At 43.0% G+C, this 23,167-nt stretch overlaps 1 protein-coding gene across 23 annotated transcripts in view; it reads right to left on the bottom strand.

Moving 5' to 3' along the window:
• Positions 1-23,167, bottom strand: part of ROBO1 (roundabout guidance receptor 1) — a 1,078,784-nt gene that overhangs the window by 52,994 nt on the left and 1,002,623 nt on the right. For all 23 annotated transcript variants that reach the window (XM_056807827.1, XM_056807826.1, XM_056807829.1 and 20 more), the window contains 2 exons: positions 12,734-12,905; positions 1,087-1,284 (listed from right to left, as the gene is read on the bottom strand). In XM_056807827.1, the coding sequence (XP_056663805.1) occupies positions 1,087-1,284; positions 12,734-12,905 (370 nt within the window). The remainder of the gene's footprint in view (positions 1-1,086; positions 1,285-12,733; positions 12,906-23,167) is intronic.

Here is a 23,167-nt window from a genome sequence, read left to right as displayed (position 1 = left end):
CGAGGCTGTCAAATGATTTGGCCGAGATGCTTAAAGCTGTGCTTTCTTACAGGTTTATAGCAATCCTCCCTCCTCTCCCCCTAAACGGGGTGGACGTGATATCTTTAATACAAATTAAACTTTGCAAATCAATAATGGGGCTCTGTATCATACAAAAGATTTATGAGGAACAACAGTGATCTGAAGGATTCCAAACTGAAGTTTTGGTAAATCAGGAGGAAATTTTCTTTCTAAGGAATGTCTATCTGTCTGTCTAGCAGCCTTCCCATTTCCTGGGGATAAAGAGATCAAAAGAATTCATCCAAAGTACATGTGGAACAGGTACTTGTGAAGAGCCCTGGCACTATTCGCTTCATCCCAGGAGACGGCAGCTGGTGCCAAAGAAACGCTTTCCAATAAAACTAATTCAAGCATAAATTCTGCTGACACTGTAAATTTGGGTACTGGAAACCCTGCCATCAGCAATATGTATATGTTCAACTGAGAAGCTTTAATTAAGGGGGGAAAAGATCCTGATTCCTTCTCTCTTCTCTGCCAGCAATAGCAATTTCTCAATCACTAATACCTCATCTAGAAAAACAATGATTGATCCTAAAATAATCAAAGACCACAATCGTCCCGCTTATTCTTGTTCTCTTCAAAACTCAAATTCTTTTTTAGAATTTTGGTCATAGGAAGGGTGGAATCTCCCCACTCGTAGGACGAATTATGGCTGGTCTAGAAGGATAAAGTAGACTCACAAGTCAGGAAATGAGGTTATGTATCTTCTAAAACACTGAACTCAAGAGTCTCCATCACCATATTTATTCTATTTTTCATGATTCTCTCTTGTCCATGCAGTCTAGAGAAAGCTAATTTCCACACACATGTATGATTACATTGCTACAAAGGTGCACACGTAGCTTATGTTCACTTTCAGTCATATACAATAAATAGGCTTTAAATTGAACATAAGGTACACACAGCAATACAATTTTTAACTTTGAAACATTATAAATGTAAAGGTTTGTAATGACTTAAAATACCCCAAGTACTACCCATAAAAATGCAACTTCCCAGAATTTTAGAAGTCAATGAGTTAAATACCTTTTCTTATACCAGCATAAGTACTAGTGAGTCCATTTCTCTTCTTCCGGTGACGATACAACCAGATGCTGAAGACCATAAGGATTATCCAACAGGCAGCTCCAATGCCTGCTATAAAAGCTGGCTGCTTCACAACATCAGAAATCTGCTGAGCAAGACTGACTTGATCCTCTGGTGACACAGGATTCCCATGGGAGTCTGAAAAGGCATCTTTTGATTAATTGGGTTTTTAAGACTCAACGAGTGTGATACAAACATTTTACGCACTCCATTTTCAAATTTTAGAGCAGTGATAGCTAATCTTGCTCTTGTCATTTCCATTTGTCTCCTAAAAACATGGTATCTAGTGAAACCAAACAAAATGACTTTTAAGCAAAAAAAAAAATGCTATTTTCAATACAAGGGTAGTAGAAAGTTTTAAAGTGCCAAAAATAAGGGCTTAAGTCAAGTCCCCAAGAAAAATCCTTCTCAATAAATACAACAACGTGGGAAAAAACATTCTCCATATGAACATAGCTAAACTGAGTTAGTAAAATGTTATTTCCTCTGGCTTTTAAAAAGCACCTTATACAAAACATGGACATAAAAAGCATCATGAAGCGACACCACACTTCCTTCATAAGGTAGATGCTAAAATTATGTTTGTCAAAGAAAGTTTCCCCAAAACTATAGTTCAAATCTCAGAATTCCTAGCACAAGGCTCTCTGTCCGAGGGTCTTATTTATTCAAAAGTACCCTGAAAAATCACACACTGTAAAATGCAACAAAGGAAAAGATGAGCTGATGCTGTGTGAAAGGGGCCAGAAAATAAAACTGAACGATTCAAGTATACACTCATACATATATTTCCCCTTCAGTGATCCAGATTCAGGGAACGTAATGAAGAAACAGCCCAATATAAAAATAGGTAATGTTTCGACTTACACAGAAGTACTAAAAATGCACAAGTACACTCTCTGTCATTTCTCCTCTACGGCATTCGTGCTTCCCCAATCCCTCCATTTTCCAGGACAGAGTAAGTGTGTTTACAAAGATTTCTCAGTGTCTCTAGGCCAGCTGTCCCCAGCTACCAACCAGCATCCTACTTTGGCACGCTGAGGATGTTCAGAGGGCTGAAAACTTCCATTGGTGTGGTGCAGACTGACTGATTTGGACCTAGTCAAATAGCAGTTCTTCCCTACAACATCTGGTGGCCTGGAAAGTCGTGTTTTTGTCCATGAAATTGAGACGGGTATATTTAGGTAAGAAGCAGAGGGCCAAATCAACTGGCTTTACAATTTTCCGTTAAAACAACCTGGCTCACAATGGGAAAAGCAGTTCATTCCTTAAAACATTCTCCGAGTGCTAGTTGTTGAAACTATTTACCCTTCAATATTATTGTTGATAACAGGACCACAGTAACACGTTTTCTTTGTTCTTCTATCATACACAGTTATCACAGCCTGACAAGCAAACTCGAAAGGCAGCGAGGTATATTCCATGAATGCATTTACATTAGGAAGTAATTGCTTTTTGGCTAGGAATTACTTCCCCATTTCCCATTAGTTTGTCACTTTTTTTGCTAGAAATGAATGACATTTCATCCTGCGCAGGGGTCAAGGTTCTTTTTCCATACAATCACCTGGATTCCACCGTTTGTTGACTGAAAGTTTCATTTCCTGTTCCATATCCTTCTATTTTCAGGAAGCTTAAGAGCACTTCACACTCTGAAAGTCCACAGAGCAGATCTATTCTTTTCTTCCGAATATACCCTTTGTATGTGCCAGGTTTATAGATTTCCTGGCTGTTTGTGCAAGGTTAAGTCGGGTTGCTTCAGATTTTATGGAGACAGCCGAGTAGAGGTGCCTACAAGTGGCCAGATGGGCTTAGCAGCATAAAGTGCAGTGTGACTAATGAATTCAAACTGCCACTCTAGGGCTTATCCTTTGTCTCCCTGCAGCTGAGGCTGTATTATGAGACGCAACACTGAAATGCACTTATAATTTCAAAATAATCAAATACGATCCCTAAATCCCATAGTTTAAATCTTAAGTCAATAAAATGATAGATAATTTTCCCTACATCCTACAAACATGTAGAAATTAAATTTTATGCCCTATTAAAATATATAAACAATTTAGAATTACACAATAATGTAGGAATATTAATTTTAAAACTACTGACATTTCACAAAATAACAGTATATGCCTATTTATATCAATAAGATGAAATGTGTACATAAAAACACCTCCATTAAAACACCAAAGAATCCCCATAAAAATATTTATATATGTATATATATATGTGTGTGTGTATATATATATATATGTACAATGCATAGACATGCTATAAGGATATTAGAAAATAAGGCTTGTTTTATTAGTTTAGAGATAAGAAGCAAAGTGGCTGCTGGAGAAAGAGCTGGAGTTTGAAGCAGAGCAGAGAGCGTGTTAATTTCAGGTGTGACAATTACAACCGTTTTCTGTGTCAATTACTCTCTCTGGCAGTTGGCAGAGACACCCTCAGAGACTCTCTCAGGGCTGGAGGAGGAACATCTTTGCCTCTCTCTGTCTGAGGGAAAGACCTGAAGGACTCGGGGTTTTCCTTTCCCAACTTGGGAAACACTATTGACTATCTAGTGTGGTTTTATAGATTGTTTAACTCTAAGAAGACCAAAGAAAAACCTGGTCTTGAGTCTGTTAAGACTCAGAGTCCTAACTTGATTCTTGTTGAGACTCAACCAGCAGTCTTTGCTATTTTATAATTTGAAGGCGAAGTTAAGATCTATAAGGATAATAGCAGTAGCTTTTATTTAGATAGTATAAATTTGGGTGAGTCAAATCAGGGAGGATTAGTGTAGCCTATGAATTACAGGAAAAGCAGTTCCTTATGGAACCTGGGAATTTATTTGGGTGGATTTAGAATCCCTTAGAATTAAAATCTTTATTTATCCTTATATATTTCAATAAATACTTTATTTTTATAATAAGTCTCTTTAGCGTCCTTGCACCTGGCCCTGAAGGGAAGTTCATATTTGAGCTTCACTTCATCACAGAGGATACTTTTGATTACCTCTATCAAAAGTATTTAGTTTTGAACCTGTATTGAACAGTTTTTCTATCTATTTTGTGCGGCTCACCATTCTTCTTATTTTTTTACAACGCACATGCATGCACCTATGCATTTTCCCCTTTTTTGGCTATTTTTTCGCATTAGTATAGTATATAGTGGTAGTCTCTCAGTGATAGAGTATGACTCTTGTCTTTGTGCAGTTTCATCTACAGTGTACCCTCATGTGACTTTGGAGTCCAAAGGCTGAGGCGCACAGTCTGTGGCACATGGGGCCTGGGACGCCAGTTGTTACGGGAGGTGCGGCTGTGGCCTGGTGTCGGCGTTCACGCGCAGCGGCAAGACGTCGACATCGCTCATCTTCAAAGGTGGTGTCGGCCTGGTGAATGTGGGCTCGCCAGCTGCTTCTGTCAGAGGCAGCGAGTTCTAGTTGCTTTGGTGTCCTGCCAGCCCACTTCAAGTTGGACTTTAGCTGATCCTTGAATCTTCTCTTTGGTCGGCCTTGTTTCCTGAGTCCAGCTGACAGTTCACCGTAGAATACCTGTCTTGGTATTCGCTGTGGGTCCATGCGGATGACGTGTCCAGACCATCGTAGCTGGGCTTTGAGGACCAGGACTTCGATGCTGGTGGAGTTGGCTCTGTCGAGGACTTCCTGGTTGGTGATTCGGTCCTGCCATCGGATCCTCATGACTGACCGGAGGGAGCGTTGGTGGAATTGCTCCAGCTGTTTCATGTGCTTCCGGTACAGTGTCCATGTCTCACACCGTACAGGAGCGAGCTGAGGACGACTGCGTTGTACACTTTGAGCTTCGTCGCAGTGCTTACACCGCTGTGTTGGAGGACTTTGCAGTGCAGCCGCCCGCGTGCCTGGCTGGCCTTTTGGATCCTGGCATTGATCTCGTGGTCTAGGGACCCGTCGTTGAGCAGACCAAGGAGGACCCGAGGAGGGAGACGCGCCCGGCGAGGACGTGACTTCCGGGCCAAGGGACGATCTCTCCAAAGGCAGTCAGACTCACAAAGGCCGCGTCTGGACTTCCCATCCGTGTCCCTCCGCCATAGCCAGAGTTCAGGCGCTGCCCCAAAGCCCTTCCCATCCCCCACCCCACAATGACCCCAGGAACCACAAGCTCCCTTGAAGCTGCGCCGAGCCCAGAGGGACAGGAAGTAGGAGGCGGCTACCAAGAAGGGGAAGCCCCGGCCTGCTGGGACGGCCCAGACTCTGGCGCACGCACAGCGGAGCCCCTTGAGGTCTCTGTCTCCGATTCTGTAGCTCCGTAAGACGACGCCTCTGGCTCGACCTCTCACAGCTCTCCTTAAACAGGGCCAAATGGCAGACAAAGCAGAGAAGGGCGTGCAGAGCCTTCTCGGGAGACGCGCACTCGGGCCTGGTTCACGATGCTCCGTTTGGTCTTTCTCATCGGACGGAAGCCCAGCTCCAGCCCAGACGACGGCCGGCCAGCGACAGGTCGCTCCCCAGTCCTCTCTGCGACTACCTCGGGCCGCACACGAACCCACTTGCTCGCCATCTCTGACGAAACAAAGCCTTTTACTGCTGGGGAAGCTGCCGCCGAATCGGCCAGCAGCAGATGCCCAGGCCGTGGCTAGAGAGAGCCCGGACGGGAGCGAGAGGAAGCGAGACGGTGGCATGAGGAAGCGAGAAGAAGTGAGAAGGCGGCGTGAGGAAGCGGGCCGTGCCGACGGCTGGTGAGAGCCCGGACGGGAGCGAGAGGAAGTGAGAAGGCGGCGTGAGGAAACGGGCCGTGCCGACGGCTGGTGAGAGCCCGGACGGGAGCGAGAGGAAGCGAGAAGGCGGCGTGAGGAAGCGGGCCGTGCCGACAGGAGGCAGAGGAAGCGAGAGGAAGTGAGAAGGCGGCGTGAGGAAACGGGCCGTGCCGACAGCTGGTGAGAGCCCGGACGGGAGCGAGAGGAAGTGAGAAGGCGGCGTGAGGAAACGGGCCATGCTGACGGCTGGTGAGAGCCCGGACGGGAGCGAGAGGAAGCGAGAAGGCGGCGTGAGGAAACGGGCCGTGCCGACGGCTGGTGAGAGCCCGGACGGGAGCGAGAGGAAGCGAGAAGGCGGTGTGAGGAAGCGGGCCGTGCCGACAGGAGGCAGAGGAAGCGAGAGGAAGCGAGAGGAAGTGAGAAGGCGGCGTGAGGAAACGGGCCGTGCCGACAGCTGGTGAGAGCCCGGACGGGAGCGAGAAGAAGCGAGACGGCGGCGTGAGGAAGCGGGCCGTGCCGACGGCTGGTGAGAGCCCAGACAGGAACGAGAGGAAGCAAGATGGTGGCGTGAGGACACGGGCCGTGCCGACGGCTGGTGAGAGCCCGGACGGGAGCGAGAAGAAGCGAGAAGGCGGCGTGAGGAAGCGGGCTGTGCCGACGGCTGGTGAGAGCCCAGACAGGAACGAGAGGAAGCGAGATGGTGGCGTGAGGACACGGGCCGTGCCGACGGCTGGTGAGAGCCCGGACGGGAGCGAGAAGAAGCGAGAAGGCGGTGTGAGGAAGCGGGCCGTGCCGACGGCTGGTGAGAGCCCGGACGGGAGCGAGAAGAAGCGAGACGGCGGAGTGAGGAAACGGGCCGCGCCGACGGCTGGTGAGAGCCCGGACGGGAGCGAGAAGAAGCGAGACGGCGGCGTGAGGAAACGGGCCGCGCCGACGGCTGGTGAGAGCCCGGACAGGAGCGAGAAGAAGCGAGAAGGCGGCGTGAGGAAGCGGGCCGTGCCGACGGCTGGTGAGAGCCCGGACGGGAGCGAGAGGAAGCGAGAAGGCGGAGTGAGGACAGAGCTGGACACCAGACAGACGCAGTGAAGAGAGCCGGGAGGGTCCGCGCCCGGCCACAAAGCCGCCCTCCGACACTGCACGGAAGGGAAGTCGGAGGGCCTTCGTCACACAGCATGAGCTCTCTGCGCTCTCTGGGCCGCCTCACACAGGGGAAAGGCTGGATGTCGGGTGCTCCAGGGGAAGCAGCACTCACGTTTTCTGGCAGTCGCAGCCCCAGGCGCTAGGAGGGGCTTCAGCAATGGCTCAGGAGATCACAGGGAGATTATAGGTCCCTCCGGGTCTGGGCAGAAGACTCTTGTCTCATTACTCACGCAGGCCCTGGGGCCCTCTGGGACCGTTTGCAGACAGCAGCACTTGTGGCCAGAGGAGAGCAAGGGACCCTGGTCACAGTTCCAAGGACGAGGAGAGAGCTTTGACCTGTTTACCAGCCTACATCATACTACCCTGAAAGAACAGAAAGCAGTAGATCCCCACAGAGAGCTCCAAAGGCAGCCGTGCAAAGAACCTGAAGCTTGCTCCCACAGGTACAAAATGCAACTTTAATAGTGTGTTTGTTTTTTAATGAAAAAAGAAAAGAAAAAGGCTGCAAAATGAGCAAACAGAAGAAAAAGAAACTCAGCACAGAAAGTTATTTTGGTGCCAGAGAAGATCAAAACACCAATTCAAAAGGCAACAAAATCAATACTGCTACATCCAAAGCCTCCAGAAAAAAATAGGTACTGATCTCAAGGCCAAAGAGAGTTCATGGAAGAGCTCAGAAAGGATTTTAAAAATAAAATAAAAAACTAGAATAAAAATTGGGAAAATAAGTGAGTGTAATAAAGGAAAATCATGAAAAAGTAGTCAATAGCTTGGTAAAGGAGGCACCAGAAATACTGAAGAAATTAATGCCTTAAAAAAAAGAAAAGACTAATTGATAAAAGAACAAAATTTCAATGAAAAGCAGTATTCCTTAAAAAAGCAGAACTGGCCAAAAGGAAAAAAGATTTACAAAAATGTGCTGAAAAGAAGAACTTGAATGGCAGAATTGGCCTTATGGAAAAGGAAGTACAAGGGAGGAAAAGAACTTTTTATAAATGGAATTTGTAAGTACATTACAAGGTACATAAGATCACTTAAGAAAATCATGCCATAAAAATTAGAATTGGGCAAGCAGAAGCTAATGACTCCACAAACAAAAAGAAACAATCAAAGTCAAAAGAATGAAAAAGCAGAAGCAAATGTGAAATATCTCATTAGAAAAATAACTGAACTACAAAATAAATCTAGGAAATATAATCTAATAATTATTGGACTACTTGAAAGCCATGATCAAAAAATGTTACATATTATATTTTAAGAAATTATCAAAGGCACTCTACACCAAGATAAGCTCAGAATGGGTGAATGACCTGAATATAAAGAAGGAAACTATAAGCAAATTAGGCAAACACAGAATAGTATACATGTCAGATCTTTGGGAAAGAAAAGACTGTAAAACCAAGCAAAAGCTAGAAAAAATCAATAATTTTGATTACATCAAATTAAAAAGATTTTGTACAAACAAAACCAATGAAACCAAAATTAGAAGGGAAGCAACAAATTTGGGAAACAATTTTCATAACAAAAACCTCTGACAAAGGTGTAATTACTCAAATTTATAAAGAGCTAAACCAATTGTACAAAAAAATCAAGACATTCTCTAATTGATACATGGACAAGGGACATGAATAGGCAATTCTCAGTTAAAGAAATCAAAGCCATTAATAAGCACATGAAAAAGTGTTCCAAATTTCTTATAATCAGAGATATGCAAATCAAAACAACTCTGAGGTATCACCTCACACCTAGCAGATTGGCTAACATGACAGCAAAGGATAGTAATGAATGCTGGAAGGGATGTGGCAAAGTAGGGACATTAATGCATTGCTGGTGGAGTTGTGAATGGATCCAACCATTCTGGAGGGCAATTTGGAACTATGCCCAAAGGGCGATAAAAGACTGTCTGCCCTTTGATCTAGCCATAGCACTGCTGGGTTTGTACCCCAAAGAGATAACAAGGAAAAAGACTTGTACAAGAATATTCATAGCTGCGCTCTTTGTGGTGGCAAAAAATTGGAAAATGAGGGGATGCCCTTCAGTTGGGGAATGGATGAACAAATTGTGGTATCTGTTGGTGACGGAATACTATTGTGCTATAAGGAATAATAAAGTGGAGGGATTCCATGGAGACTGGACCAACCTCCAGGAATTGATGCAGAGTTAAAGGAGCAGAACCAGGAAAACATCGTACACAGAGACGGATACACTGTGGTACAAGAGAACGTAATGGACTTCTCCATTAGTGTCAATGCAGTGATCCTGAACAACCTGGAGGAACCTACAAGAAAGAACACTATCCACATTCAGAAGAAATACTGTGGGAATAAAAACACCGGAATAAAACAACTGTCGAGGGGGATATGGTTGGGGATGTAGACTCTGAGCGAACATCCCAGTGCAAACACCAACATGAAAATAGGTTCTGATGAAGGACACAAGTAAAACCCAGTGCAATTACGCAGAGGCTATAGGAAGGGGTAGGGGAATGGGATGGAAAGTATATGATTCTTATAACCAAAGAATAATGTTTTAAACTGACTAATTAAATAAAATTTTCCCCAAAAAAGCAATGGTTAAATTAGGGAAGAACATACATGATCAATTGGATATAGAGAAAGCTATCTTACCTTAAAGTAGGAGGGAAGGAGATAAGAGAAAGGGGGTGAGGCTAATAGAAAAAAGGCCAAATTAAGGGAGGTGGAGGTCAGAACCTAAATAGGAGTAAATAAGATGGAGAGTAATACACAGTAATCATAATGGAGGAAATATTTTTTTATGAATCTCTCTAATAAAGACCTTATTTCTCAAATACAAATAGCAATGGTTTGAATAGATAAGATGTCATTCCGCAGCTGGTCAAAGGGCATGAAGAGGCGTTTCTCAGAAAAAGGTAGATAAAGCTCTCTAGAGTTAAGAAACAATTCTCCTACTCACTTTTAATTAGAGAAATTACAATTGAAACAATTCTGAGGTACCCCGTCCATTCGTATGAGATTAGCTATTATCTCAGAAAAGGAAAACCTGGAAGAGATTTGGGAAAGTTAAGACACCAAGTGGAGGAGTTTTGAAGGGATTCGACCACTGTAGAGGACAATTTGCAGCGACGTCCAGAAGGCCATTCCACAGTATATATTCTCTGACCCAGCAATACCATTACTTGGTCTGTATCCCAGTGATATAAAAAATCAAAAAAGGAAAAGGATCTTTATGTACAAAAGGATTTAAAGTGGCTCTTTTTGGCAGTGGGGACACAGAATTGGAAAATGAAGAGGATCATCCACTGAGGAATGGCTGATTCTAATGGAATGCCACTGCGCTGTAAGAAATGACAAGCAAGAAGAACTGAGAAAAAACTGGAAAATGTTAAATGAACCGAGGCAGAGTGAAATGAGCAGAATCGGGAGAACATTGAGCAGCGTGACAGGAATAATGTACAATGAACAACTGAGACTAATAGCTATTTACAGCACTACAATGATTCAAACCCATTCCAAAGGATCACTGATAAAAAATGCCATGTACATGTAATTGAGGAAAAATCAAATAAAAGTTGAAAAATATGAATGTGAGGGCTACGTAGGAACCTATAAAATGGTTAACTCCTCTCACAAAGATACAAAATCGAGCGAAAATAAGAAGAAATCGGGTCCTGGCCCCTTAGTTTCCCTCAAAACAACTAAGTTTTGCGTTCCCAACCTAAGCCCCATTTCCCGAAAACCGCATCAGCTGAGGCTGATTAGATGTGAACTGATAAGCTACCACCAAAAAAAGCTACAGAATATGCAGAGAGGTTTGTAGCAGTCTTTGTTTTGATTGGTTAAAACAGGATCGAATACTTAGGATCACTGGTTCTGTAAAGTGCATGCTCCACTAAGCTAATTTCTGGGATGAGACCCTAAGTCTTAAGGAACTAGCCAATGGCGAATGAGAAGGGCCCTCTTTGCATCAGGCATCAGGACAGAAGGATCCTGCATGCTCCCATCCTTTGTACTTGCTCGCTAGCTGGAGCACGTGAACCATTGGCTCATGAATGTCCATGACACACTGAAACCGAGTTCAGGATTCTGTTCAGTTGTCGTCATCCTTCTCAATGACCTTCCTAGAGAGCCTTTTTCTTTTGGTTTCCTAAAGCACCATTTCTGGTATCTGTCAGTATAGGAGTCAAGAACACACTGGCCTAATTCTTCCCCTGGTCTAAACTCCCATCATCCAAAACCCGATCACTCTCTTTAGAAAAGAATCCCCCAAACCAGAAGTCTCCTCGAACTCTAACTTTAGTTCCAGGTGAAGGCTGGGGGTGGATGACAAACTACATTTAATTTGTTGCAGGACAGAAGGAGAGGTGCGCCAAAAATAACTGCACCGAAGGATATTTTCTGATTTAATCATTTCTACTGAAAGCACTGGAAGGAAACACGTCCTTTATCCAATGGCCTAGTTTAATTTAGAAAAATAGACTATCTATAACTAAATTTAAAGCAAAAGACCATCAATTCTTTTTGTAAATGTTGTTTTGTGGTTGTTGCCGTTATAGAAGAAATCTAGATAGGACTTGAACTGATGTAAGATTAAAGCAAAAACTTTATTTTTCCTGCTTTTATTATTATATTTGTTTTATTGCTTTGAGGATACCAATTAAACAAAACTTCAATTATAAATATAAAATTATATTATAATATCGATAGCAAAGCTGTGGAGAAGCAGACCTTCAGAAACACGGAGGCCATAGCTCAGCTAAAGTCAGACATGTAGCCTATGACTCAGCTGAGGCTTCCAACCCCTCCCAGCTGTACTTTGCTGGACCTAAACAAGCATTCTCTGAGAATCGGGGTTAGATGGTTACATATCAACATGCTGATTTATCAGCCTATAGAAAACTCTGTCTAGATTCAATGAGGTAAACCAGATCCATTGTGTTGCAATGTAAATCATCACCTTGTCATTGTGTATGTAAAAAGCTTACCTAATCCCTAAGACTGTCTAAAAAACAGAATCCATAATTGATAAACCTTCAAAGTCACCAGCTTTCTTGGTCCTCCCAATCCCTGTATTGTTCGTTCTTATTTTCCTCCATTTCCCTTATTCTGCCTGAGGACCTCGCAAATAATTTGGCAAGGAGGACTTGTCACAATATGGATTTGGATAGTGCTTAACTGGAAAATTCGACACAATTTCAGCTTTAAGAAGGGTGAAATACATAAAATTGATCATTGAAATCGTGATAATAACACTGGCCTACATTAAAGCCCTAAAAATACTGTTAACTGTGTTTCTTTTCTTATAGGGAAGCAGTATAGTAGGAAATCTCTCATTCTTGACATATTAGTCCCACAGCTCCCTACTTTCAAAAAATAATGTTTGTGTGATTTTGAAATTTTTCTAATTATATTAGTCTAAGTAAGTAAGTTACGAATACCATTACTCCATTACTATAAAAACCATGTAATACCAGCACCATGTTTAGGACTAATGTCGAAGAATGATGAGAGAAAATGTGGACTATCTTTTGTTTGACTATGAATGTTTCAAAGACAATGTTTTTATTTTCAATTTTTTTCCAAATGGGGAAGAGAGAAAAAATGTCATTGTTAATTGGAAAAATGAGATTTAATGAAAAACAAATTATGTCCTTTATTTCCTACTTCAACTAAAAATGCATTGTGGTTTCTTCAAATTAAAGAGAAGGCCAAAGATGACAAAAATGAATTTTTAAACATTTTTAACATTTGAGGCTTACCTAACTGAATGAACTGTGGTTCACTTTTGACGCCAGATCCTGCCCCTGTGCTGGCTGCTACTTCCACGCTGTACCGAACCCCAGGAACTAGAGAAGGAATGATGACAGAAAAGGTAGACCCATCCACTGTCTTGTTTATGTGGTATCGACTTTCATTGCCCAGGCACCAAACCTGTAGGAAAATGAGAAGTGTAGAGTAGTGAGTTTTCTGAATCTGTGCAGAGATGAGCAGAATAGAGAATTCTCAAAGGGGTTCTTACCAGGAATCTAATCTAGAAGAAGAGCCTGAAAAGCAGGGTTTCTAGGACTCCTTCACCCCAAAGAAGAATGATCCCATACAAAACGAATTTAAATAGCCCCAACCTCTTACCCGAGTCTCCTACATTTTTAAACAGGATGAACAGGACAATGATTCTTATTTTTAGTTTAAAAGACTCAGCGGGCAGGTACATGAATCAATGGATAAAGGGCCCGTCCTAGAGACAGAAGGTGTTGGTTTCCAATCTGGCCTCAGACAACTCTTAGTTGTGTGACCCAAGGCAGGTCACTGAACCCCCCATCACTCTTTTTGCCTTGGAAACAATACTTAGTATGGATTCTAAGGTTTAAAAGCAATGAGTAATAACAAGTCAAATCATCAAACATTTATGAAGTGGCTATTAGGTACCAGACACTGTGCTAAACCCTGCTAAGCATAAAGGAGCAGAAAGGCTTCTATCTTAAAGATAGTGGCTTCCTTATGCGTATGCAAATAAAGAGTAACCATTTTTTTGACAGAATTTCTCAAAGTGGAAAATGAGTCAACTTAACAAAAAAGAAACTAGAAAAGAAGGAAAAAGAGCATTAACTGGATGCACTAGGGCAACAGGCACTAGGAAGTTAATTAGTGGCTTGAATATTAATACGGAACTAAGGGACCATCATTGCTTTCATTAAGATGCTTGTAGGGTAGAGTCGAGATGGTGGTTAAAAGCAGCAAAAGTGACTTCCTCTTTGAAAATCTTTCCATATCAATCAAAAACAAAGCACTTCAAGGAGGGCGGGGGGCAGAAAAGCAATATAACAACAGGACGGAGCCGGGGGACCCTTCTGCTTAATTCAACCTAAAAGGGAAGCAGAGAAGGTTGAATTCTCTGGTTTAAGGAAAAGAAGGAAGGTTCAAGGGCCCCTCCTTGGGATCTCAGGATGAGAGCTCCAGCCCGAGGCAGTGCCTTGCTACCACAGCTACTCGAGGCTCAGGGCTATAACCACAGCTGGCAGGGAGGCAACTGGAGGAGAGGGCCAGAGAGGAGGGCAAGCCTTCAGACATCTTGGGCTTCTGAAACTGGAAGTTTTGGCCTCAGGGCATGCTAGTGCTGCAGATCAGTTCAACTGCTTAATCCAGTCTCTCAATAATGCAGAAAAGAAGCCACTTGAGGGCAGAAAAATTCAATCTCCAACACCCCTTCCTGACCTACTACACTGAGGCCCACAGTAAGAATCAGGCTGACTGGGATCCTAGGGAGAAGGTTGCAACGGTGACAGAGTACCTTGGTACCACTATGGGAACCTCAGGGCTCTGACTGGGCAGCTTGCAGGGAGGTGGCTGGCAGAAAGGAAGAGAAGAGGATGTGGGTAACTACTTTCAGCCTCCACACCTTCACTTCAAGGTGAAAACCTTGAGCTTCAGTTAGCAGCTGAAGAAGGTCTGGACTCAGGACACATTAATACAATAGGTCAGCTCCATGAGCCTAATCCAGTTAATCTGCCCCCTTCAGGGCAGAAAAGTACAAACTCACAGATGCAGCAAAAAAAAGAGGGGAACAAGAATACAGCCAAGACGGAGGGGGAAAGAAGGAAAAATATGAGTAAACAACAGAAAAAGAAAAAAGAAATTACAATTAACAGCTTCTATTCAGGTAATGAACAAAGAAGAAATGGAACAGAGACCAAGGAAAACCAACCAAAAGCTGAGGAACTCCATCAAAATGGACTCAGGCTTTGGAGGAATGCAAAACATAATTCAAAAAACAATTAAGAGAGGCTGAAGAAAATTGGGAAAACAACTTAACAAGCAAAATAGATCACCTAGAAATACAGGCACATGAACTAAAACAAGAAAATAGGGTCTTGAAAGCCAGAACCGACCAACTTGAAAATGAGGCAAAAGAAAGTGAAAGAAAGAAAAATAGAGCAAAAAAAAAAAACATAGCAAAAGGAAAATAAAAATTAAAAAGCCAGAGATGAAATTCAGTCTTTAAAAATAAGAAGCAAATGTCTTTACAAGGTAGCAAGATTATATAAAACAAAATAAAAAGAATGAAAAAATTAAGGAAAATATTAAAAACCTCACTGATAAAACAACAGATATGGAAAACAGATCTAGGAGAGGCAATTTAAGAAATTATCCAAGAAAACTGCTCTGACATTCTTGAATAAGAGAGAAAAGTTGAATGAATCCACAGATCACCTCCAGCATTACATCTACAACTGACAATGCCCAAGAATGTTATAGCCAAGTTCAAGAAGCTTCAGACAAGGAAAAAATACTAAAAAATGTTAAAAAGATACTATTCAGATATCATTGAGTCACACTCAGGATTACAGAGGACCTGGATGCACCAACACTGAAGGACCAGAAGGCATGGAATATGATATTCCAGAAAGCAAGGGAACTGGGTCTATAACCAAGAATCAACTACCCAAAAAAACTGAAGATATTCATGTAGAAGAAAGTATGGTCATTTAATAAAATAGAAGATTTCCAAACATACTTGAAGAAAAAGGAAAGAGAATCACCAAAAGGTAATTAAGAAATGAAAAAAATATATTTTAAGGGACCTGAAAAGTTCAACTGATTTATATTTCTATAGAAAAGATGATATTGATAATTCTTAAAAATTATTATCATCAGGGTAGCTAGATGAAATATACTGAAAGGGTAGAGTGACAAATTATATAGGAATATATGTAAAAAAATAAAAAACTAGGGTAAAAAAGAGGATAATAATAAAAGAAATGTGAAAAGAAAAAATGGGATAAATAAATATTTCATAAAGAAGCAGATGTGGGGAGGTGGAGAGAAGACCAATACAATGGAAGAGTGGAAGAGGTTGGTAACAGGTGATGAATTCACCACTAAAAAGGAAATGGATAGCAGAAAGGATTAAAAACCAGAATCATTTCATACGGTGTCATACAAGAAACACACTTGAGGCAGATAAAGATAAGATGGTAGGGTAGAACATACTGGGCTACAACTGAGACAAAGAAGGCAGACATAGCAACTATGATATCAGACAAATGTAAAGCAAAAATAGAACTCATTAAAAGATATAAGGAAGGTAATTACATCTTGAGAAAAGGTAGTATAAATAATGAAGAAGTATTAGTAATCAACATATATGTACAAAATGGTATTGTATTCAGATTTATAAAGGAGAAACTAAAGGAGCATAAGGAGGAAATAGATAGTAAAACCATTTGGTTGGGGAGTATTCAACCTTCCCCTATCAGAACTAGATAAATCAAACCAAAAAATACATAAGAAAGAAATAAGGGAAGTGAATGAAATGTTAGAAAATTTTAATCTAATAGATATCTATAGAAAATAAAGAGAGATAAAAAAGCATATACCTTCTTTTCAGCAGCACATGGCACATATACAAAGATTGACCATATACTAGGGCATGAAAACATTACAAGCAAATGTAGGGAAGTAGAAATGATAAATGCAATTTTTTCAAACCATAATGCAATAAAAATCATAATCAATAAGGGTTTATGGAAAGGCAGATTTAAAATTAATGGAAAACTAAATAATCTAATTCTTCAAAACTGGTGGGTCAAAGAACAAATCAAAGAAACAATTATAGACTTCATTAAAGAGAATGATAATGAGGAAACAACATATCAAAATGTATGGGATGTGATTTCCGGGTAAGCATGGCTGCTGAGTAGATGCGGCTTGCTGCTTCTCCTCAGACCCAACGACACAGACAACCTCAAAAGACCATCCCCCCCAAAAAAACCAACCATCCTCAGAAGAACGGAAAGGCCCCACAACAAGGCAAAGTCTGAAGGTAGGTGGGATTCCGGCATCTCCACAATATAAGGGAACAAAAAGCTAACCCACCCTCCCCTCCCCCACCAAAGAGCTAGAGCCACAGTTAAAGTCAGCACTGGCCAGAATCAACAAGTGAGGGAGGGGCACCCCAGGCCTGAACAATGGGCAGCCCCAGGTATCAGGACCTGAATAAGATCACCAAGGTCCTTCTCCTGAGATTACTAACACCCAAAACCCCGGCAGTTGGGCTACGGGAGCATAGAACTCGGATGTCCAGAACTAGCGAACTATAATCACTGAGTGTGCGAAAGGACCCCCTGACATAAGCAAGGGCACCTACAGGTCTTGGGAGTTAGCTAAGAGCACCAAAGACATTCACCTGAGAGCACTAATTCCCAAAACGCTGGCAGGCAGGGGAGGGCAGTCCCTGGGCCTCCCCAGGAAGACAGCACAGCTGAAGAGAACCTAGAATTAGCCTGAGATTAAAGCCTTGACCATTAGACCCTTATACTGAGAGAAAGTACTACTCATTCAGATTTATGACTGGAAAGGGGAGGAAGAAAAAAAAACACAGAATTGTCAAACTGTACCCAAGAACCCGAACACCCCAACACCAAGAAAAGCAAGAAGGGGGTGTCTTTGGATACACGTTATGGAGGGAAAACATGAGAAGCAGAGGAAATAGCAGAAGAGGAAGCACAAACAAATGCTCGAAAACATTCCAAAAGAAATGGAAATTGTCCACAAGCTCTTGAAGAATTTAAATTGGAAGTTACCAAAAAGATGGAAGCCTTCTGGCAGGAAAAATGGGAAATAATGTAAAAGGAAGTCAGCAATCTGAAACAAGAAAAAATGCAACTACAGAAACAGCTTGAAGTCTCAAATACCAGGATAGACCAAACTGAAAAGGAAAACAAGCAAACCAACAAGAACCACATGATTATCTCAATAGATGCAGGAAAAGCCTTTGATAAAATACAACATCCATTGCTATTAAAAACACTAGAAAGCATAGGAATAGAGGGTCATTCCTAAAAATAATAAACACTATATATCTAAAACCATCAGCCAACATCATCTGCAATGGGGATAAACTAGACGCATTCCCAATAAGATCAGGAGTGAAACAAGGATGCCCATTATCACCTCTATTATTTGACATTGTACTAGAAACACTAGCAGTAGCAATTAGAGAAGAAAAAGAAATTGAAGGCATCAAAATAGGCAAGGAAAAGACCAAGTTATCACTCTTTGCAGATGACATGATGGTCTACTTAAAGAATCCTAGAGATTCAACCAAAAAACTAATTGAAATAATCAACAACTTTAGCAAAGTTGCAGCATACAAAATAAACCCACATCAACTTTTCTATATAATTCCAACACAGCTCAGCAGCAAGAATTAGAAAGAGAAATCCCATTCAAAATCACCTTAGACAAAATAAAATACTTAGGAATCTACCTCCCGAGACAAACACAGGAACTATATGAACACAAGTACAAAACACTTTCCACACAACTAAAACTAGACTTGAGCAACTGGAAAAACATGAACTGCTCATGGGTAGGACAAGCCAATAAAATAAAAATGACCATCCTACCAAAACTTATCTATCTATTTAGTGCCATACCCATTGAACTCCCAAAAAATTTCTTTACTGATTTAGAAAAAACCATAACAAAGTTCATTTGGAATAACAAAGGATCAAGGATATCCAGGGAAATAATGAAAAAAAAAATACAAAGGAAGGGGACCTTGCAGTCCCAGATCTCAGACTATATTATAAAGCAGCAGTCATCAAAACAATTTGGTACTGGCTAAGAGACAGAAAGGAGGATCAGTGGAATAGACCCGGGGTAAGTGACCTCAGCAAGACAGTATATGACAAACCCAAAGATCCCAGCTTTTGGGACAAAAATTCACTATTTTGTAAAAACTGCTGGGAAAATTGGAGGACAGTGTGGGAAAGATTAGATTTAGATCAACACCTCACACCTTACACACCAAGATAAATTCAAAATGGGTGAATGGCTTTAAAATAAAGAAGGAAACTATAAGAAAATTAGGTGAATACAGAATAGTATGCATGTCAGACCTCTGGAAAGGGAAAGGCTTCAAAACCAAGCAAGAATTATAAAGAGTCACAAAATGCAAAATAAATAATTTTGACTACATCAAATTAAAAAGGTTTTGTACAAACAAGACCAATATAACTAAAATCAGAAGGGAAGCAACAAATTGGGAAACAATCTTCATTACAAAAACTTCTGACAAAGGTCTAATTACTCAAATTTATAAAGAGCTAAACCAGTTGTGCAAAAAATCAAGCCATTCTCCAATTCATAAATGGGCAAGGGACATGGATAGGCAGTTCTCAGATAAAGAAATCAAAATTATTAATAAGCACATGAAGAAGTGTTCTAAATCTCTTATAATCAGAGAGATGCAAATAAAAACAACTCTGAGGTACCACCTCACACCTAGCAGATTGGCTAACATGACAGCAAAGGAAAGTAATGAATGCTGGAGGGGATGTGGCAAAGTGGGGATATTAATGCATTGCTGGTGGAGTTGTGAATGGATCCAACCATTCTGGAGGGCAATTTGGAACTATGTCCAAAGGGCACTAAAAGACTGTCTGCCCTTTGATCCAGCCATAGCACTGCTGGGTTTATACCCCAAAGAGATGATAAGGAAAAAGACTTGTACAAGAATATTCATAGCCGCACTCTTTATGGTGGCCAAAAATTGGAAAATGAGGGGATGCCCTTCAATTGGGGAATGGCTGAACAAACTGCGGTATCTGTTGGTGATGGAATACTATTGTGCTCAAAGGAATAATAAAGTAGAGGAATTCCATGGAGACTGGAACGACCTCCAGGAAGTGATGCAGAGTGAAAGGAGCAGAACCAGGAAAACATTATACACAGAGACTGATACATTGTGGTATAATCGAACGTAATGGACTTCTCCATTAGTCTCAATGCAATGTCCCTGAACAATCTGCAGGGATCTAGGAGAAAAAACACTATCCACAAGCAGAGGACAAACTATGGAAGTGAAAACACTGAGGAAAACCAACTGCTAGACTACAGGGGTTGAGGGGACATGACTGAGGAGAGACTCTATATGAACACTCTGGTGGAAACACCAACAACATGGAAATGGGTTTGAATCAAGAGCACTTGTGATACCCAGTGGAATCGTGGGTCGGCTATGGGATGGGGGGGGAGAGGGGGGCTGAGGGAGAGAAAATGATCTTTGTCTCCAATGAATAATGCTCGGAAATGACCAAATAAAATAATGCTTTAAAATAAATAAATAAATAAATGAAACAAAACCAAAAACAAAACAAACAAACAAAAAAATAATATCAGGGAAGTCCTTGATAATTTCTTGAAAGATAATGTGTAGGCTTGGTTTTTTTTATCATATATTTCAGACCACTTAAGAATTCTTAAACTCTTAAACTCCTGGATACATTTTCCACATAGGTTGTTTCTCCAGTGAGATCTTTAACATTTTCTTTTCTTTTTTCCTTTTTTCTTTTTCTTGAGGTCTCATGGAGTCATTAACTTCCACTTGCCTATTTCTAATTTTTAAGATTTTATTTCTTCAGTGAGTTTTTCTGTCCGCTTTTCTATTTGGCCAATTGTATTTTGTATCATTTATTTATTTATTTAGAATGTTTTTCCATGGTTACATGATTCGTGACTTTTCCTACATCTCTTCTCTCCTCCCTCCTGGAGCTAGCAAGTAATTCCACTGGATTATACATATATAATTGTTCAAAATATATTTACATATCATTTATATTTGCAATAGAGTGATCTTTTAAAGCCAAAACCCCAATAACATCCCCATCAAACCACACGATTGATCGTATGTTCTTCTGCATTGTAATATTTATTGCTATAGAATTAGGCAAAATAGTTCTTAATAATTACTTTAATTTCCTCTTCATTAGAGGTGAGGTGGCCCTTTTTATCGTTGATACTCTTCATCTGATTCTCTTCTTTCTTTTATTAGAACATCCAGTATTTTATCTAGTTCATTTGTTTTTTCAACTTACCAGTTTCTTGTTTCATTTTCAATTGTATTTTTAAAGAGTTTTTTCTTCAGTGAATTTTTGTGTCTGTTTTGCCAATTTTATTTTTGAAGGAATTCTTCTCTTTAGTGGATTTTTGTTCCACTTTCATTTATTTATTTAGAATATTTCTCCGTGGTTACATGACTCGTGTTCTTTTCCTCCCCTCTTTCCTCCTACCTCCTGGATCTCACAAGCAGTTCCACTGGGTTATACGTGTATCATTGTTCAAAACCTATTTCCATATTATTATTATTTGCAACAGGGCAATAGTTGAAAGCCCAAATCCCCAAGAAGACACGCATTCAACCGTATGATCAATCCTGCTTTTCTCTTCTGTGTTTCTAGTCTCACAGTTCTTTCTCTGACTGTAGATAACCCTCTTTCTCCTAAGTCCCTGGAGACTGTCCTGGGTCACTGCACTTCTACTAGAGAAGAAGTCCGTTACATGTAACTGTGCCGCAGTGATTCCGTCTCTGTGTACCATGTTCTCGTGGCTCTGATCATTTTGCTTTGCATACATTCCCGGAGGCTCTTTGGTGCCCCTTTTGATATCCAGCATACTGCGTCGCAGGGTGATTGTATTCAGAATATCTTTTGCCTTTCCTCAAGCCGATGACTCGCCATCACCTTCACTTCTTTCCCTGTTTTTCCTCTACCTCGTATTTCCCTTTTAGATCCTCTCCGAGTTTTCTCAGGACCTGAGACCAGGTTCGGCGTTGTGGAGGTCTTGCACACGGCTGCTTTCAGGTCTGTGGGTGCCTTGCTCTTCCCTTTGGTCAGCATAGTTCTCGGTGGCTGTGTGGCGTTCGTGTCCTCCTTCCCGTAGGCTTCGCATTGGCTTTCACCCCCCGATTCCATGTGAGCTGCTCCGGGGCCGAGGGGCGCCCTCCTCCGTGGCAGCTTGTCATGCCCCCCCCGCACTGGCGCTGGGGCCTTCCAGGTGTGCTTGGATGTAGGAGGAGGAGCAGGCCCAGCTCCTCTGCTCTGTCCTTGCCGCCTCAGACCCGGGAGCTGGTCCTTGCGGCCGCCAAGGCCTTTCCCTGGACCAGAACCGCATGGGCAGCAAAGGGGAGCTGCTCGGTCCTGCACAGCAGCTCCGGGGGCCGCAGGTGCCCCCAAGGCCTGCTGCTCCCCTGCAGCACATGGGGCAGGGCTCCGGGTCTCGCTGCTGCCTCCTCTCCAGGCTCAGAGCGTCGAAGGAGAGGCGGGGAATGAGGTGCTGTTGCCTGGCACAGACGTGGGAACAGGAGGCCCTTCGGTTGGCTTCTGGCGCCAGGCTCTCTGCAAGGGCGGCCTCCCTTTCACGGTGCTTCAAGGGGAGTTTGGGGAAGCTCGGGGACTCACCAAGCAGAGGTGAGAGGGGCGCCCCGTGGGGGTCCTTCTGGCCCCCCAAGTCCTCGCTCGAATCTCTCCCGCTCTGCCACCGGCCACGCTCCACTTGTCTTCCTCTCTTCCGCGAGGCCGCCCAGCCCTCGTCCGTCCCCGAGATGCCCCTTGGCCATTCTCCCGCTGCAGACGCTCGGGCAGTCTTCCCTCACCGCGAGGCCATGTGCTTTCCCTCTGGGAAATGCCCAGGAGCCCTTCCTCACACTGGGGCTTCTCAGTGTCGAGGACGAACACGCGCGATCACCGAGGCAAAGCTCACAGCGGAGGAGCCTTTTGTGTTTTACACTGAGTGCCGGGGAGAGCCGGGGAGTGCCGGAGAGTGCCGGGGAGTGCCAGGAGGCTCAGAGTGCCGGGGAGTGCTGGGGAGTGCTGGGGAGAGCTGGGGAGAGCCAGGGAGCGCTGGGGAGAGCCGGGGAGAGCTGGGGAGATCTGGGGAGTGCCAGGGAGTGCTGGGGAGTGCCAGGAGGCTCAGAGTGCCGGGGAGTGCCGGGTAGAGCCGGGGAGTGCTGGGGAGAGCCGGGGAGAGCTGGGGAGATCTGGGGAGTGCCAGGGAGTGCTGGGGAGGCTCAGAGTGCCGGGGAGTGCCAGGGAGAGCCGGAGAGTGCCGGGGAGTGCTGGGGAGTGCCAGGAGGCTCAGAGTGCCGGGGAGTGCCGGGTAGAGCCGGGGAGTGCTGGGGAGAGCCGGGGAGAGCCGGAGAGTGCTGGGGAGAGCCAGGGAGAGCCGGGGAGTGCCGGGGAGTGCCAGGGAGTGCCAGGAGGCTCAGAGTGCCGGGGAGTGCTGGGGAGTGCCGGATTCTGGCTCTTGAGCCCTGGAGAGCGTTCACCATCTACCCGCACAGGGCTCTGCAGACTTGGTTCGGGTCCAGTCCGGCCACAGCCCATCTTCTCTTCTGCTTACACTTCTCTCCTCCA

Source organism: Monodelphis domestica, chromosome 8 (genome assembly GCF_027887165.1).
Source record: "Monodelphis domestica isolate mMonDom1 chromosome 8, mMonDom1.pri, whole genome shotgun sequence".
In the NCBI taxonomy this organism is placed as follows: Eukaryota; Metazoa; Chordata; class Mammalia; order Didelphimorphia; family Didelphidae; genus Monodelphis; species Monodelphis domestica.
Note: the sequence above shows the minus strand (reverse complement) of the source record. Positions and strands in the feature narration are given on the sequence as shown.